The sequence below is a fragment of the Acipenser ruthenus genome, chromosome 1 (genome assembly GCF_902713425.1).
Source record: "Acipenser ruthenus chromosome 1, fAciRut3.2 maternal haplotype, whole genome shotgun sequence".
NCBI lineage: Eukaryota > Metazoa > Chordata > Actinopteri > Acipenseriformes > Acipenseridae > Acipenser > Acipenser ruthenus.
In genome coordinates, this window is record NC_081189.1 from 92556768 (window position 1) to 92576656 (window position 19889).

General features: G+C 38.5%; 1 protein-coding gene across 6 annotated transcripts in view; it reads left to right on the forward strand.

The window, feature by feature from the left end:
- LOC117421568 (H(+)/Cl(-) exchange transporter 3) overlaps nt 1-19889 on the forward strand; it is a 37696-nt gene that overhangs the window by 12223 nt on the left and 5584 nt on the right. For 4 of the 6 annotated variants that reach the window (XM_034036109.3, XM_034036107.3, XM_034036111.3 and 1 more), the window contains exons 3-12: nt 7137-7294; nt 9838-9937; nt 10487-10674; nt 11598-11720; nt 12992-13198; nt 13470-13550; nt 13731-14276; nt 16906-17092; nt 17574-17972; nt 19432-19648. In XM_034036109.3, coding sequence (XP_033892000.1) covers nt 7137-7294; nt 9838-9937; nt 10487-10674; nt 11598-11720; nt 12992-13198; nt 13470-13550; nt 13731-14276; nt 16906-17092; nt 17574-17972; nt 19432-19648 — 2206 coding nt within the window. Of the gene's footprint in view, nt 1-1941; nt 2404-7136; nt 7295-9837; nt 9938-10486; nt 10675-11597; nt 11721-12991; nt 13199-13469; nt 13551-13730; nt 14277-16905; nt 17093-17573; nt 17973-19431; nt 19649-19889 lie in introns of those variants that run through there. The other 2 variants (XM_034036110.3, XM_034036113.3) reach the window with 2 other exon arrangements.

Below are 19889 nucleotides of genomic sequence, written 5' to 3' on the forward strand. Positions count from 1 at the left end.
ATATTTACGGTAATGTTTGTGGGTGGGGATAGGAGTGGTTGTTTGAATGTGACATTATTCACTGTTTGTTCAGTGTTATGCAGTGTTGTTGTGTTTTTTTTTTAAAGTATTACTTAACCTAGCGATTGGCCTTCCACATTGAAGAAGACACTTGAGGCTTGGAGTATGCTTATCACAGCAAAACAAAATATTTAAGACCTAAGACGTAAAATAATATCACATTGGTAAATGGCAGAATATATAATCTGTTAACTGTTGGGAGGCCAAATAAAATGGTCTGTTAGACCAGTTGCCCATCTCTGCATAAATGGTCAAATTGGAAAAATGTTTTGATCATCTAGGTGTAGATCATAATATAGGTGTTCCATTTATCACTGGGACCAAGTTGAAAGTGATTTGATTTATGTTAATATCCATTGACAGCAAACTGACATTAAAACCATTTTGAACTGAGACACAAAACTGTGGTGTACAAAAACCTTACACTTAGCGTTTCCACTTGTCACAGTCTCTGGTCACTAAATGTTTTACCGGTCACAACTCAAAACATTATCGTCATTCGTGTGACACCTGTCCGTTCCTAAAACGATACATATAGTTATGGAGAATAAATAGGCCTATGTGAAAAAGTTAAAAAAAAAAAAAAAAACAACTTTCACTTACAGCCTTTGTTTATTTTTAATTAAGCAGAAAGTGAAAGAATTGTTTACAACAATTTGTTTTCAAAAGTTGTCACATTTTTTTCTTATTTTAACATTAATATTTTGCTTTAGAATTTAAAATTCAAATATATTACACCGTAGCTCTTAGCATAACTGAAAACTACAGGTGTAATATCAGCATGCATTAAAGCATTTTGTACTGAAAAGATAGGAGGGTGTGCAAACTTACATAAGATCAGACTGACATATCTAAAGAGAACACGTAAAAAGCAATACAAAAATAAACTGCACTTTATGCTTTCATTTCAGCAAACACACAAGTCACAGTCAATCAGAAGCATGGATTAAAATGAAATAAACAAATCCTCCACTCCAGGAGGAACAAAAGGAGAGGGTGTGGATTGAATCGGCCTATCGGTGACTTGCTTTGTTAACAAGCATGCGCCAATGCAGGAACTGCCAAATCACTCACTAATTCAACTGTCTGTGCCTTTAAAGGGCTTATTCTAGAGGAGCACTAGAGGCACACACATTAACTCTTGTTAGTGACAATGTCAATGTCACTAAGCTGCCCGTCAGATTGACAGGTGGCTTCAGTCTCTGCCAGTCAGCTAGCTTTTGAAACCGTCTCTTCCTGGTGTTTACCAGTTAGCGGAAGTGCTGATGCTATAAGTATAGGATTGCAGACTACAGATGGATATTGGAACAAGATGAGGTAGATGAGTTTTACAGACTGCTTTCTTGATGTAGATGAAAAAGTGGTATACTGTTGTGCAGATATGTAACTTTTTACATCTTTGTGTTCATTAGAGCTTTATCAATAATTCATATCATTACAGAGATTTTGATTTGAAATTTGCCCTTTACTGGAGTCAGGTTAGATATGATTTTTCAAAGGAGAAAGTCTTATCTAAATGATGATAGCTACAGTAATCAGTTCTTTTGTTTTCATGATCTGTTTGGCATGTTTTATAAATAGCTTGAAAGGAACCATAAAAATCCTGCAGGCTGTAAATAAATACTTTAAATACTTAGCAATGCCAGTAGCTATTGTACAAAGACTGGATTTATTAATCGTTAAATACTGCCACAGCAGTATTACTTAGCAGTTATACTCCATAGTCTGCATAGTTTAAAATTAATTTCTTTAAAATTAAAATACCAAATAACAAATATCTGCAGACTTTTTTTTTTTAATTATACATAATTCACCCAAGGATTATTTGTTCTATATAATATAGTATAATATAATATAATATTGCCCTAAACAAAAACAAACAAAGGGTTTTATTTAATTGTTGCTTAAGTTATTTACCATTAAAATAATACAAAGACTAGATGCGGTCTCACTGCGGAGCAAATTCATTACATTATCCCCTGTGCTAAGAATAGTCACCTTCTGAGTTATCAGCCAGTGTGTGTGTTAAGTCTTGCATTGCGCCTCTGAGCGTAGCTCGATTGTAGCCACTAGCAACCGGGGCAGCAATCCTTTCCCACTGATGACATCAGCAGGCATTAGGAGGAGTCAGCTGCTGCTGCAAGCCAGCATAGCGTCCAGATCCTTGTCAAACATGGCAGCTCCCCTGCCTGCTGCTACTACTACTGAACAAATAGAGCTAGCTTTGTAAGCTGGAAAAACATTTCCTTCCCTTTCTGTGACTCATGGACATGTCTTCCGATCCTTATTTACCCTACGACGGGGGAGGGGACAACATTCCCCTACAGGAGATGCACAAAAGAGGTAAGCTTATTCAGTTTTTAATTATTGCTTTCTTCTATAGTAGCTCTGCTGGCTGAAGGCTTAAAACATACTGCTGTTTTTTTTATGTTGGTGAAGCTGGTTTGTAAACAGGATGATGACCATTTCAGTACTGTGTTAATGGTTTATTTTTTCTCTTTCTTTTGTGTGTTAATCTGTCTAGTACCGGTAACTGTGTCCCTTGATACTGTGGCGTTGTGCTATTTATTTATTTATTTATTTATATTTTTTTCTGTGGGCAGATTAGCACTTCTTCCCTTTACAGCAGCAAGTGACTCCATCTTTATTTTATATACTGGAAATTCAGCAGACAGTTTAAATTCTGATGCCAAAAAAAAAATAAAAAAATACTTTTGAGTATTCAGAGCCTGTTGTCACTGTCGCGTCTATTTTTGCATCTTTGGTATAAGCAACATCAAATGTTTGTAAGCATCAGCTTTCAGATATGTTTCTTTGTGATAAAGAGTGCATACTTACTTACATCATTACAAGGGTGTGCTTCAGGAATAAGCAGTGTTCTCTGGTTAATTAAAATAACCAGAGAAAAAAAACTACAAAAAGAATTAAGATTTCTATACTCAAAAGCCAGTTTGTCACATTCCTTGTCAGAAATATTAAAATGTTGACCCTTGTCGTCAACAGCCGAGTTATAGTTATTGTAGGCACCTGTTTTCATTGCTACTGATGCGTAGCTGCACCATTATACAAGAACGTTAAGATTTTAATGTTTTTTTTTTCCTTTTTCTTTGTACTGTATGCTATAAGGTGTTTGTTCTGGTCCTTCACTCCCACTGTAGACAAAGTCTCATACAGCATGACTGTAGGTACTGTATATCGGGACAATAGGCATAGCAATTGCTACATTATTCTGTAATCTTTAACAATTGTGCTCTTTATTCCAGTTGAATTGTAATTAGGTCATATTCATTAGGTCATTCGTTTTAAATGGCTTTTTGGGGCCTAGATTCTCCTCTTGGTCTGAGCCTCTTTTCTCATATTTGCACTTGTGATAATGCAAAGTAAGCCACAGTATAATTAGCTCCCTTTCCTCATGTTTATGGCTTCAGTTCATATAAAAAGATAATTTAGTTTAGCTGAAATACATAATGTACATAATATTAAGTTTTTTCCATGTCCACTTTACAAGTCCTCAGTTTTGTAACCATAAGATTTATTTGATGTGTCGTAGCAGATAATTGGTTTTGTATAGAAGTTCAGAGCATAACCTAGCATAGTTGTACAGTGCTGGAGTCTCGGTACAACCAGAGCATTTGAAATAACTAACAGCCAATACTAATATTGCTAAATGTTTATAGTGTTTAATCTGGAACTGTGTGCACACCACATCGTTTTCAAAAGCATTTTGATTAACTGAAATTATATAATTATATATAATCTATGCATCACATTTATGAAACAAGTAGTGGCTCCCCCCCCCCCCCCCCCCGAGTACAGTCTCATGCCGTGTAGGGAGTTGCAATTATAAGTTAATATGTCATGCATAAGGGCTGTGGCTGCTCAAACTGTGCAAAATGACGTATCATATTAGACTGCTCAGCCAATCTGAGACCACATTTCGCATCCTGTATTCCTTGAGACATCACAAAGAAAACATTTTCATTACATCAACACTGCCACTTTCAGTTTTTACTGTGCTGTATTCCCCATATCAGCATGGTTGACGTCACCTGCATTGAGGCACCTTTTGGAATTCCGTTCAACTGCAAAGTCCATTCAAAATGGTGGCATCACAATCAGCCGCAATTAACAGTATTCTCTTCATCAACCTTTTCCCTCTTTTCAGTGGACTAAATAAATGATCGGTAATGAACTGGATTTTGAATTTGTGTATTATTAATAAAGCAGTATTTAACCGAGTTATAGGATGGTGAATGTTTTTTGTATGGGTTAAATCGACACTTGTGGCGCTTAAATGGACCTTTGCTTTCACCCTTGTTCTGTTCATTTCTACTCGTGCGCAGATGTTCGCCATCCTAAAGCCCTGTAATTACACACTAAACACGACATATTTATTTACTCATGATTGTGTCTGAAAATAGTTGAAATTATACATTTTTGTCTTTTCTAAGCTTGCATTCTTGGATACCCTCTCGGCTGGATATTTGAGATTCTGTCTTGGTAGACATAAGTGAGGAAGCAGATTACTGTTAGAAAAGGACATACAGTATGCGGTTTGGGGCTGCCAATTCTTCTGACATTGGACTGTGTTCTGTACATCATGTATTGAAACCATTATGGGAGGAACAAAAAGATCTTTGAGGTCACTGCTGCCAACACTCGCTTCAAAGTGTCCTTTTAGAAGGTTATCAATATTAACTGTACCTCTGAACCACCTGACAGAGTTTGTTGCTTCTGTACAGTACAGTTATTTTCAGCACTGCTGTATCGAGGTGGGTTGGAAAACATAGTTAATTAGACAACCAAGTTTTACAAAATGCAAACATAGCAGGCGAATGCAACACTGCATTAAATACTGATTAAGTACCCTTCATTATTCAACAAAATAACGGGATCTGATTCCTCAACAGCTGGCAGTACTTTTACAAGATTACAATACATGTGTAGCTCACCTAGATGCATTGGGTATGCAGTGTGTATATACATGTTCCTGGAGTTATAATTAAGAATGTGCCACTTATTTAACTGCTCACATCTCGTAAACACGATGGCAGCAGAATCTCTAGAATCTAGATGTGTTCTAGTGTAAAAAAAGTACTTAAAGCAGCAGGTTCCAAAACAGGGTGGTGCCTGTATATTTATTTATTTATACACAACAAAATAAAATAAACAGAACAAACCCTAACTCCGCCAAGGAGCACTAGCTGGACCTTAACAAGTTCTAACTAATAAACCCGATGGCTAAGCCATTTACCAGTCACCAAAAACACTTGTTTACTAAACAAGGAGCACAAATTACACAGTACACACAGTACCTTTCTTTAAAGTCTATCCCTTTACACAGACATCTCACCCAAAAGCAGACAGACCCTCACATATATTTTAGGGCCTGTTTAAATATCTGCCTGCTTAATCATAGGCAGGTGTGTCTCCTTATATTAGAGCCAGGTGATTCTGTTTCTGTCTCTAATTCCAACCTCAAGGGATTCTAGGGTATATATTCCTGCTACCCATTTAGACCTCAGGACTAAATTTTTCCTTTCACCTCCCCCAACTTTGTCACTATATATATATATATATATATATATATATATATATATATATATATAAAAGAAAGAAAGAGAGAGAAAGAAAGAAAGAAAGAAAGAAAGAAAGAAAGAATACAGCCATACAAAAATTGGAACTGTGCATAAGGCCTCATTGTGACTAAAGCGTTTTCCTTGACTGAGGGTGTGCTCCTAGCATGCTTAGGGTCCCACGCAGAGAGTTTTTTCATTGATTTACATTTTTTATTTGCTTGGATCTATACATTCCGTCATGATTGAACTAGTGACGGAATTGTGCTTGAGTTTTCCAAGCATTGCGAGATTACACCCCGGCAGTTTTTCAAAACTGAGTTGCGTTTTAAAAACAATTTTCATATGCTAGGAACAAAACAAAATGGCAAGATGGAAATAGCAAAGGTGTCGGATTTGAAAATCTGGAATTTTGTGTAGACTGTTCAAGGCAGAAAATAAATAATGAATAGGGTTTCTGTTTTTCTATTTTTATTCATTTCATTTTCCGGTGCTTTATTTTTAGCTATTTTCGAGTTGTATGTAAATCTTTTTTTTTTTTTTTTTTTCCCGGGGCTTTTGCTTTTTATATACTGTATATGTCTATATACTGTATGAAATTACAAAGCAGGTCCCAAGGGGTGAGGAAGCATGTTTCTCCACAACTAAGAGTTGCTTTGTGGAATTCAAACAAATGGTACAGAAAACAAAACTGCGCATGAATGTCTGTATCAGTGTGGTAAGACGGGTTGTGGAGTGTTGTTAGGAGAGAGGAAAGAGCAGTGGTTTTTGTAAGAAGCGAGTACTGTTTGGTGTGTGTGTTGGTACAGGTGAACAGCTTAGCTGTCCAGTAAACAGTTAAGGCAACATCTGTCAAGCTGAGTTAGTGCTCCAAGAGGAGATAGGGTTTCTTTTGTTAGTTTGTTTTCATTTGTTAGTTTGTTTTTGTTAGTTTGTTACATTCAGGTGCTCAACCTTAAGCTGACGAGCTCACTGAGGACACCTGATGGACAGTCCCATAGAATTGCAGTTTTAGTTTTTTTTTTTTTTTTTCTTTTAAAAGGGAAACAAAGCTTTGGTCAGTCTTAAGCCCGGGACAGACAGGGGACAGACACGTCGCAGCCTGTATTGCTTGCGATACCGCTAGTCCCGCACTGCCGCTGTGCGATTTTTTTTCTGGCTGTGACATTTCAAAATCTAGCATGAAATACTGTACTACTAATGTTATTTGAGATAACATTTTGTATTCTTAGATTGCATGATGTTAAAAAAAATATCGAAATTATGTTCACACACACATATATATATATTTATATATTTGATATTTGAGTACATAGCTTACGGTGCGGTACTGACAACTACTGTAGTACGTACCGCTCCTGTGTGTCCGGGTGCAGACTAGCGGTACCGCACCGTGAAAACGCCCAGCGATGCCACGCCTGTCTCGGGCTTAAGACTGACGTATTTACTCACTGCACCACTCTATATAATGAATTAACCATAATTTTTGGTCTTTTTCAGGAAATCATTATACAATGACAAATGGGGGAAATATAAGCAGTTCAACCCATTTACTGGACCTTCTAGACGAGCCCATTCCAGGAGTGGGTACCTACGATGATTTCCACACAATTGACTGGGTTCGAGAAAAGTGCAAAGACAGGGAAAGGCACAGAAAGGTAAAGGAAAAAAGATTTAAAGTAAAGGAACGTAAAACGGGAATATTAATGTGTGCATTACTTACTGTTCAATGCCTGCTGTTTTACAAGCAGACATTGACCACTTTTTATTGAAATCGTTCTTTATTTTTTTTATTTGTTATCAATAAAAAAACATATCATTAATATGCGGTCAAGACAATAAATCAGTGACTGGGGCTGGAAAGATGTCTGTGGTCTTCAAAATCCAGGTATGTTTACATGAATCTTGGAGAGCTTACAGTATACTGGGAAAAAAAAGAAAAGTTGAAAGGATGTGATAAAAAACAGAATCGGTAGAAAATAGGAATCCGCTCCTAAAGGCGTCTCGTTCTCATGCATTAGTAAAAAACCACAACTGTACTAAACCGAATCACCAAGGGAGCCTGCTACGCACGCAAAGAATTAGACGGTGACTCAAAAGGGTTGTTGGAATGGTGTAAAGGAGAAAAAATATTTTGGAGAGATCGTGATTTTGCTAAGGCTTGATCTGTAAGTCACCCTTTTTACCATCTGCTTATTTTTTTTTATAGATTTACCATAAGAGAACAAGTTAGCTGTTTGGTTGTTGGCATCAGCACTTAAGAATTGCACCTATTTTGTTATACCGCATCTACACAGGTAATCCTATTAAAGAAAACAAGTTATTAGGGTTGAAAGTATTACTATTTTTTGTGCACAATAAAAAACTGCTGAAACCTGGATTGTCATTATTTTTACCCTGAAGGTGTCTGGATAAGCCACTTCAGATGCTGTTACAATTTTGTATGGCAACAGTGAAGCATTGTAGTGTAATTTGGCAGTGTCAGTAACCCGGCTGCTCTTATTCTAGTGCCAAGGGACCTTTGATATCCACAAAACAAATACGGGCTCATACAATTCAAAGGGCCGAATTTCCAACAGCATGCTTCCTCCACATACGCTGCTTGGTGAAGCAGGTTCACATATCTGGAACTACAGCGCTGGCAACACTTTTTTATATATATACAATCAAATACAGCCAAACCCCACAACCAGGCCTGGCGGCAGCATGAACGCTGTGGGGGGACATCCACTTATTTAAGGCGGGCTATTAACTTCACTGTGATGACAATAAACAAAGAAATAAATAAATCATATGACACCGCAATATTATGAACTATCCACACAGCACGAATTACCCCTATGAAGGGGTTTCCAAACACCAGAAGCAACCGCTCCTCCTGCACTAGAAGACTGGCTCTACCTCCTCTACACTCCCCTGCCTCCAGAGCCCTCTCCTTCTCCACCCTCGCCCCGCAGTGGTGGAATGACCTTCCTACAGATGTCAGAACTGCCCAGTCCCTGACCACCTTCCGGCGCCTCCTCAAGACTCGCCTCTTCAGACAGCACCTGTAGAACTCCTCTTTTTTTCCCTCTGGACACTTATCACTCTTCTTTAAATGTGCTTTACTTGCTCTTATCTGCCCCCTATTTTACTGCATTTAATCCTGTACTTTAGAGTACTGTAATCTGTCAAGTGTTATTTCATCTGTAGTATTTTGTATTTAATTATATCCTGATGTAACTATCACTGACACTGTTATCTGCTCCGTTATTGAATCGTATTTTGTCATACCTGTACTTGCTAGAACCAAAGTCATTGTACTTATCTTGCTCTTAATTGTATTATTACTTGTACTGTAATTCTTGAAATGTATTTTTGTTTACAACTGTAAGTCGCCCTGGATAAGGGTGTCTGCTAAGAAATAAATAATAATAATAATAATAATAATAATAATAATAATAATAATAACTAGACATTTTTCAATTATTATTATTATTGTGCTTTACTTTAATTTGCTTTGATTAATGATTTCTCATAGGGCTTCATTTCTCTTGGGCTTCAGTAAGGTGCAAAGCGAGAGAGAACATGTTACATGATTCTCCTTTGGAATTATTTACCATTGCTCACATAGTTATTTACATGGAAAGCTAATTAGGTGACAGGATGCTGCTATGGATTACTGCACTAGTCTTTCACCTCTGGAGGTCTAGGTTTTAATCCAGGCTAGGTCACAAGTGTCACGTGTAAATTTGACCTCCGTGGACAGTAGTTCACATATCATAACTACAACATAGTATGCCGTTGTTGGCCTTCGGCATCTTTGCAGAAAAATCAAGACATGGCACTGAATTGTCTTACAGCTTAACAAGGTGGTGATTCCTTGCCTTCCATTGGCACTGCTTGTGCTATCCCTGATCTGTAGATGAATACAGTAGAGAGAACCTACTTTTGGTGATCAAAAAAATGTACTTCTGGCTATTTTCTTGAGCATCAAAATTCAGCACAAAAAATGTAAGTCAAATGTAAATTTCTGGGACGCCTCTTGAAATAATATAAAGAGAATAAAACCTGTACTGTATCTAATTTCACAGGCTTTGATTATCTTGGATTTTTGCATTAAATGGGTGACATTAGCTTGTCCAAGGTTAGTACTGTAAAACCAGTTGAAAACATGTCCATCATTAAGATACATTTTTTGTTTAACTTTTTTTTTTTTTAGATTAACAGCAAAAAGAAAGAATCAGCATGGGAGTTTACAAAGAGCTTATATGATGCTTGGTCAGGATGGCTAGTTGTGACTCTAACAGGCTTGGCTTCTGGTAAGGAGAACTAGAAAAGACTTATTCAACCTTATCCTAGCATCTTCTGAGCATTCATTTAGAACAGCAGCAAGCACACGGCATAGAAAGCTTTTCAGTCCACTAAGTAAATCTGTCAAGATACAAACACAGCAAAGGGATTACACTTAACATGATGCTCAACTGCTGTACATGGTAGTTTAAATATATTTTTAACTAGAACAAAATGAATTTACTTTTTCTCCTGTCTGAGATGTGCACAAAGATAAGCTGTTTATACCATTTTTAAAACAAAATTGTAATGTTAACCAACTGGAATATTGCATTACCAAACTAAGCGGTCCTTCAAGAAAAAACAGCCTTGTAGTCTATGCAAGAACAATTTGCAGGTGACTGATTTAATCACATATGTAACCTCTTGGTACTTTTATCATTCATTAGAAAAGACGACTTGCAGTAACAATAGTATGTAAGGATGACTTGTAGTGAATGCTATGAGTAATTTTATTTTGAAAACTGCAGTTTCATAATCCTTATGTGAACTGTTCCTGTGTTGCCTTTCCCCTCTAGGCGCTCTGGCAGGTTTGATAGACATTGCTGCAGACTGGATGAATGACCTGAAGGAAGGCGTCTGCCTCAGTGCATTATGGTTTAACCATGAACAGTGCTGCTGGGGGTCAAATGAAACGACGTTTGAAGAGAGGGACAAATGTCCCCAGTGGAAGACGTGGGCGGAACTGATCCTCGGACAGGCAGAAGTAAGCATAGCGATGGGACCTGATTTTAAAACCTTTCTGTTATAGTTTTTAAGGAAGATAAACAAACCTTCCTTTTGTAATGGCTACTTTTATTAGTTTTTTGTTTTCTTTTTAGTATTACAGCATTTAGAGAGCTTGAGTATTTTAACACCATTGTCAGACAAAAAATGCTCTCTAGATTTTTTTAGTTGAAGGAGCAGCTGTTAGGATAAGGTGTGTTAATAGCTGGTTAATTTCAGCTCAAGTAGACAAAACCCCAGGTGACTGATGAGACATAAACCACATGCGATGGATAAAAGGGTTGCAGGGTAGGTGTTTTGTGAGGAGAGTGTTGTTTTTTAATAATTCCCATTCTTTTGACCAACATTTTCTTCATGTGGGGGGATAATAATGTGAGTATCTTTTGCTTAAGCTTTCAAGGCTTTTGAAAAAACAAAATGATTTGTAGCAAGTCATTGAAGTAAGAAGCAACCCTCCTTGGTCCACATGAGCTGGAATAATCAGTTTACTTGATTTATTACAAAGATTTTTTTTGAGGAAAAATGCACTCAACAAAGTTACCAAACCATAAGTAGACAGATCAGACATTTAATTTAGGAGATTGTAAGCAGTCATAAGTAGTAATTTTGTTTGAGAATTTTAATTGATGTTTTGTCTTGAGGAGAAAAAAAGCGCTCATAATAGTTTGACACTGAATTTTAAAGTCCATTTTCCATCTCATAAACATACCTGTAGTCATGTGTGAACTTTATCAGTAGTGTTGAAGCAATAAGTATATTTTAAATGCACATATTGTTTGTACCATGTCTTTTATTTCATTCACTATTTTTTATTATAGCAAATTTGTACTTTCTTTCTTTCTTTCTTTCTTTCTTTCTTTCTTTCTTTCTTTCTTTTTTTATTTATGTTCTTCTGTCTTGCAGGGTCCGGGTTCCTATATAATGAACTACTTCATGTATATCTACTGGGCCTTGTCTTTTGCATTCTTGGCTGTTTCTATGGTAAAGGTGTTTGCACCATATGCTTGTGGTTCTGGTATCCCAGAGGTAAGATTTTATTAGTGGCGTTTTGTGAAATCTTTTTTTTTTTTTTTTTTTTTGGAGCCAGAAAAAAATGTTCCGTAACAAAATATTTAGTGTCTAGCAGTGCCTGCTTTACATACACATATAACACATTCTAGCTTCATCTTGGTTCCATTTTGAACCATTCTAAACCTTAAGTGATTCTGAAAAGTTACAAAAGCAATAGGTAGATAAGTGTGTGTAACAAGGTAAGTTATGTATCAATGCTGGGCTTTTGGAAACAGTTCAGAGAGAAATAAATTGGACATTGCACAGTATTAAACAAGAAAGTGATTGTCTCTGCTGGGGATACGTATTCCTTGAAAAGGCTCCTGTTTGAAATGATTGTCCTATTCTTTCTGTCCTATGCTAGTATTGCCTAGGAGAAGAAATTACCACCTGTTAACACTAACACAGTGGAAAGTAATAGTCGCCACTGCTTAGAACGGGCGTGTTCGTGTTAACGTGATTCACCCACAGTAAGCCTGTAGTAACCTGACATTCAAAATGTCCCCCAATCACCATTACAGTAATCAAAACAAACAAGCATGTATGTGGTTAAAAGTTATTTATTTATTAAGACACTCATTACTCTAATAAAAAAAAAGGTGTATTAAAACCTGTATTACAATGAATGTAATAAATGAATGTAATAAAAAGTAATCCGTCACGTATCTGACTGCAATGGGACCATCGTAAGGGCGGATATGTAAAAAGGCAGATGAATGAAACCTGTTTTAAATACCATTATACACAGCTGTAACAGTTACTGTACTATATTATTGTTGTTTTGAGATTCAGCTTGTATTAGGGAGCTCCCCTAATAAAAGGTATGCTGAAGGTATTGATGAGAGTATTTTAAGTTCCAAATGCCAGAAATGCTAAGAAAATATTTCCTTAAAACCAATAGCGTAACAGCATTAATTGCTTACTTTGCATTTTCAGTATCTTAAGCACATTGCTATGTTCTTCCATTACTGAATTCTAAATGGAAGGTGATGCAAACAACCTTTGTTCTCTGCCGCAGTATGGGCTGTTGAGTACAAATGTATTTTGTGCATATAAAGCAACTTTAATAAAGGCAATGTTTAATACATCCATATAAGATTATTTATTTATTTATTTATTTATTTATTTATTTATTTCAGTTTAAAATCTAATAGGACTAAAAGGAACTCTCTCTCTTGGCAGAATAGAATAGCATCACTATTGCTTTATGTTTCAGTTAGAGTAAGGTATTCTTTCTTTGCTTACAGATCAAAACAATCCTCAGTGGGTTCATCATTCGAGGGTATCTAGGCAAGTGGACATTGCTGATTAAAACTGTAACTCTGGTGCTGGCGGTGGCATCAGGCCTGAGCCTGGGAAAGGAGGGGCCTCTTGTACATGTTGCCTGTTGTTGTGGCAACATCTTCTCTTATCTATTCCCAAAGTACAGCAAAAATGAAGCTAAAAAACGAGAGGTAAATGCCTTTTTTTGTTTAGTTGCATGGCTTTCTATAAAACTGAAATATAACGATCAAGAAAGGATTGTCTGCGAAACTCTTGAATTTTGTGATGTTCAGTAGCTTAATTCCTTTTTTACACTGAAAAAATAGTTTATAATGCCAATTCATAATCACGGTGAACAGTTAAGGATCAAAACAAGAAATAACATCACGTATATGTACAAGAACTAATGATGACGGGTTGTGACACCAGTGAAGTGACTCCTCCGTTTGCTTTTCTGCCTAGGTGCTGTCGGCTGCATCTGCAGCTGGAGTGTCTGTTGCTTTCGGTGCTCCAATAGGCGGAGTCCTTTTTAGTTTGGAAGAGGTTTGTTTGATTTAAGTGAGCAAATTGTCATGGTAGTTTTCTTTTAAAACTATCAAAATAAGACAAATGTACTCAATAGTGTTTTTTTTTTTGGGGGGGTGGGGGGGGGGGGGGGTGTGCACACATTTTTTGTGTTGGTAAATCATTTCAGAATTCATTTATACCAGTGTGCCTTCACAGGTTAGCTATTACTTCCCCCTGAAAACACTCTGGAGGTCATTCTTTGCCGCTCTGGTTGCTGCCTTTGTCCTGCGCTCCATCAACCCCTTTGGAAACAGCAGACTGGTACTGTTCTACGTGGAGTACCACACCCCATGGTACCTGTTTGAACTCTTCCCCTTCATCCTGCTGGGGGTCTTCGGAGGGCTCTGGGGGGCCTTCTTCATCCGCGCCAACATAGCCTGGTGCCGCCGGCGTAAGTCCACGCGTTTCGGGAAGTACCCGGTTCTGGAGGTGATCACCGTGGCAGCCATCACGGCGATTGTGGCGTTCCCCAACCCCTACACCCGGCAGAACACCAGTGAGCTCATCAAGGAGCTCTTTACCGATTGCGGGCCACTCGAGTCCTCCCAGCTCTGCCAGTACCGCAGTGAGATGAACGGAAGCAAGGTGGTGGATGACATCCCTGATCGACCCGCTGGGCCCGGCGTCTACTCCGCCATGTGGCAACTCTCCCTGGCGCTCATCTTCAAAATCATCATGACCATCTTCACCTTTGGCATCAAGGTCAGTCCTGTATGGCATTCCCAGGGATACATGATGTTCACCTGATTCTAAGGAAACCTTCCTCATTGTAAACCATACTGTATGTCTTGGAAGAATACCAGTAAAGCTTGAAAGCAGAATATAATAATAATAATAATAATAATAATAATAATAATAATAATAATAATAATAATAATAATAATAATAATAATAATACTTTAAAATATTTCCTTTGTCTTAAGAGTAACATCCATTTGTAATTAACTAGTCATCTTATTAGAATGCTTTCTCTCTAACTCTCATCCTGAAAAAATTAAAATCCCCTTTTTTGTATACAATGTAGATTAAAACCAGAATATTCATCCTTAAGATGGCAGAATAATGTTGTATTATTAGTAAGAGATATGGGCCCAGATATTCAAAGCGATGCGAAATCCCCTCGCAAAATTTGTGTCTCACAAAAATTAGTGCTTTTGCACAAAAATTGAATTTTTTCCAACACGGCACAAATCAGTTGCGCGAAGTTGGAAAATAGCAGTTTTTTGCTTCAAATGTGTTTGTGCCTCACACAACCACCTGCGCATTCAAAACCAATTTAGCAGAAATGCACAAGAGCTACACATGAATGCGCAGAATTGGAATACTACACGACAATGGACTGCTAACAATACCCTGCCAAGCAGCTATCATAGGTGTACAGTACATACCAATATTCCTCAGACGAGTCTACACTCAAATGTAACCTGCACATGGAATGCAGAATCAAAGCTCAACACACATTGGTAGCATTGGCACCCCCAAAGTTCCATGCCCACCCCCACAAATATATAAATAAGCTACTAAATGGAGAAATGAAACAATGGACCACAGGATAGTGTAGGCTATTCAACATATAACTTAAATAAAAATATATTGTAGTGACTTGTTAACTGGATAAGTGTCAACATGAAGGAGACGGTAGCATCAAACTCCACTCTTTATTTTACAGAAACACGTCTGTCAGCCGGTGTTCTGAATAGCTCCGACCCATGCTCCTCACACTATACATAAAAATATTTACAGAAGTGTGGACTGTAAAACAAACCCACAGTGCTGAAAACACTACTCTATTTGAAGCCCCAAAGACGTGAATCTCAGCATGGCGCCGGCCAAGAACGCTGCCTGTGGATGCAGTCTGCACATGTGTATCCCTTACTCATACTCCTCCTGAAAGCCCCTTCCAACTGCCCCCCACTCACCACACACTCGGCTCCTAGCACACCTGTATGGCATAGTCAATAGCATGGAATGCAGATCGTGGGTGTCAAAGTATGCTTCTGATATCAATGAGAAATAAATAACAATACTTAAAAAAAGTCAGCTGTGTCCTTATACAACAACAACAATAGTAATTAATAATATTAATAATCCAGCTGGAATCACCTTTTTTTTAATAGCCTATACATAACTTGCTTGACAAACCTGGAGGCAATTAATTCAACTTAAATAAAACTGAACAGGCAGTGGAATAAGAAGGAGCACCTTTCATACATTTTACATTCAAAACGCCGACAAAATTTACCAATACAGTAATCAGTAGTCTAGCCTACTACTGTATAAGCAGCGTCTTTGATATTGAAATCTATGTGAATGCAAGGTAAGGAGGTGCAAACTGTTGCTTGATCGATCTAGGGTTGATATACTGCTGTATGTGTCTATCAAAGTAAAGGGTTCCTGCATTATACTGGTAGTTGTTTAGTATCTTCTGGCTTGGTCTATGTTACACACCGACGGTATATACTATGATACCGTGCTGTACTCTTGATTCTGTTTTGGGAGTTATTTTTTCAGCACCAAGAAAGCGTGCTTGGGAAAGAGGTTAGTTTTGTTTCAGTCCGAAAAAACGATCACGATTGCAGCTTACCTGTCTTATTTTTTAAACATGTATTAAAACTAGTGATGCTGCTGTCACAATCATTCTTTTGAATATAATCATTATATAGATGTGGATGGAACCTTGTATGATCGCTGGGTGTTTTCCATTTTTGTAGTACCTCAGAAAGCGCCTTCAGTGATTGGGTGAGTGAGTGCTGGAGTGATGGGCGTGGAGTTAAGGCTTGCTTTTTAAAAGCGTTATTTTGTGCCGCACAAAACTGGTATTGTGCTTGGTGCATAAATTCAAACATTCAAACATAAATTCAAATTGTCGGCCACTCCTGCCAAATTGCGCTATGCATGAATTATATTTGTGCACAGCACAAAACGGATTGTGGCGTGCAAAAAGAAGTTTCGAATATGGTACATTTTGCGCATAACGGCCATTTGCGACACGCATAACCCTCTGCGCGGTGCGCGAACCTTTCGAATATGGGCCATGGTATGTTATATGATCCACAATGTTACTTTTCAAAGAAAATATTTTCAGTGATATATAACACCCTATTGCTATAGTCCATTTAATTATCCCACTCAGATCCTAGATATTTAAAATGCTAGGCTAAAATAGTTTTAACATGAGAAAATATTAATACAGCATTTAAAAAAAAAAAAAAAAAAAAAAAAAAGTTTAGTCACACTAGTGGGATTATTCCATCTGGAATCCTGTTACCATTATTTTGTCCCAGGAGCAGTAACACCTTTGTAATTCTTTTGTGCTTTCTCAATCTTCTAGGTGCCGTCTGGTCTGTTCATTCCCAGTATGGCTATCGGTGCGATAGCTGGAAGGATTGTGGGCATAGCGGTGGAGCAGCTGGCTTACTACCACCATGACTGGTTCCTGTTCAAGGAGTGGTGTGAGGTTGGGGCGGACTGCATCACACCGGGACTCTACGCCATGGTTGGGGCTGCAGCGTGTCTCGGTTAGTTGACATAACACATTTTTCTGCAGTATTTTATGGATCTACAATTTTGACCAAAAAAAATAATAACAATAAAATGCCATCAATCTGAGAGGCTGCCAGCACTTTTTGTAGAGATTGAGTTATTGCAAGGGGCAGCATTGCAAATAGACAGTAAGAGGTTTTAAAATTTGATTTTGACTCCTGTTAAATTTTTAAAGGTAATATACAGGGCAAGATTTAATGTCATAATGTAATCACCCTAATAGTATGTGTGTGTGTGTGTGTGTGTCTATATATATATATATATATATATATATATATATATATATATATATATATATATATATATATATATGTACATATATATATAGTGGCGAAACAGGGTCTCCTTTTGCAATATATTTCTTTTATAACCAGTCTAAATAGTCAAGTTTTCAGATAAAACAGGCGAAGATAAATGGGCAGTAATGAAGGGTGTGGTCTGCTCTTTACCTGGCAGGGGGTGTGACCCGGATGACAGTGTCGCTGGTGGTCATTGTGTTTGAGCTAACTGGTGGTCTGGAGTACATCGTCCCCCTGATGGCAGCAGTGATGACCAGCAAGTGGGTGGGGGACGCGTTTGGCAGGGAGGGCATCTATGAAGCGCACATCCGCCTGAATGGTTACCCCTTCCTGGATGCCAAGGAGGAGTTCACTCACACCACGCTGGCCTCTGAGGTGATGCGGCCGCGCAGGACCGACCCCCCCCTGGCTGTGCTCACACAGGACGACATGACTGTGGAGGAGCTGGAATCTGCCATCAATGAGACCAGCTACAACGGCTTCCCTGTCATTGTGTCAAAAGAATCCCAGAGACTGGTGGGGTTCGCTCTGAGGCGAGATATCACCATTGCCGTAGGTAAATATCCCTTTTTATTTATTATTATTATTATTATTATTATTATTATTCTTATTATTCTTCTTATTATTATTCTTCTTATTATTATTATTATTTATTTCTTTGCAGACGCCCTTATCCAGGGCGACTTACAATCGCAAGCAAATACATTCAAGTGTTACAATACAAGTAATACAATAAGAGCAAATAATACAATAATTTTTGTTCAAGTGTGACAAACCACAATTCAATAATACAGCAGATAATAGTGATAGTTACATCAGGATATGATTAAATAGTGATAGTTACATCAGGATATGATTAAGTACAAAATACTACAGGTTAAACACTTGGCAGATTACAATATTCTGAAGTACAGGATTAAATGCAGTAAAATAGGGGGCAGATAAGAGCAAAATAAAGCACATTTAAATGAAAGGTGATAGTGTCCCAGGATACAACAGAGGAGTTCTACAGGTGCTGTTTGAAGAGGTGAGTCTTAAGGAGGCGCCGGAATGTGGTCAGGGACTGGGCAGTCCTGACATCTGTAGGAAGGTCGTTCCACCACTGCGGAGCAAGGGTGGAGAAGGAGCGGGCTCGGGAGGCAGGGGAGCGTAGCGGAGGTAGAGCCAGTCTTCTAGTGCAGGCGGAGCAGAGAGTTCAAGTGGGGGTGTAGGGAGAGATGAAGGTCTGGAGGTAGCTGGGTGCAGTCTGGTCAAGGCATCTGTAGGCTAGTACAAGAGTCTTGAACTGGATGCGAGCGGTGATCGGGAGCCAGTGGAGCGAGCGGAGTAGTGGAGTAGCGTGGGCAAAGCGAGGCAGAGAGAACACCAGGCGGGCAGCAGAGTTCTGGATGAGCTGGAGCGGACGGGTGGCGGACGCAGGGAGGCCAGCCAGGAGGGAGTTGCAGTAGTCTAGGCGGGAGAGTACCAGGGCCTGGACCAGGAGCTGGGTAGCATAGTTGGTGAGGAAGGGTCGGATTCTTCGTATGTTGCTCAGGAAGAATCGGCAAGTGCGTGCCAGAGTGGAGATGTGCTGGGAATATTTAGTCTTATTTATGTCACACAATCATATTCAATGTGACACTGATTCCAAGGTGGATGCTACTACATTCTCCCATAGCCTCCAGGGCACTCATCAGATACTAGACATTGCTGGTATAAAAGATCCATTTTTCATTTCTTTTGGATTCTTTTGACATTGTGTTAGGGTGAACATTTCATATACTTGTAATCAAGGGCCATATGGGGATAGCATCAGGGCATAGCTTGAAATGGGTGACAAAGTACGATTGATTAATTCTTCAAAGACCATTCCTTGGCATAACAACAGAATATTATGAACACAGATTTTGAGGCTCACAGAACGGATCACCTATTTTGCAACTGCAAAGGCAGACCTGGGGAAGCACAGAACTGGAATTGGCCCACGTGGTGACCTTTAAATTGTATTTTAAATTCTGATTATTATTACATTTCAGAAAATGCACGTCGAAAGCAGGAGGGTATTGTCAGGACGTCCAGGGTGTACTTCACCCAGCACGCCCCGTCGCTCCCTGCTGACAGCCCCCGGCCTCTGAAACTGAGATCCATCCTGGACATGAGCCCGTTCACCGTCACCGACCACACGCCCATGGAGATTGTGGTGGATATCTTCCGGAAGCTGGGGCTGAGGCAGTGCCTTGTCACACACAACGGGTAAGCTGCATATTACCAAGTGAGACAACAACTAGCAATGCTATGGTAAAAAACTGAAACCCTTTTTGCCTATCTCTTAAGAGAAAAAAAAAAACCCTTTCATTGTAAAGGTGTCAAATACTGTTGTATTAAAAATGCTATGCGTTTAGTGTTTGCATTGCTACTGCATAAACAACCATAGCATTGCAATCTCACCTTTTTGCAGTGTGCGTAACCTGCATGGCTGCTGCCTGTGTATTCT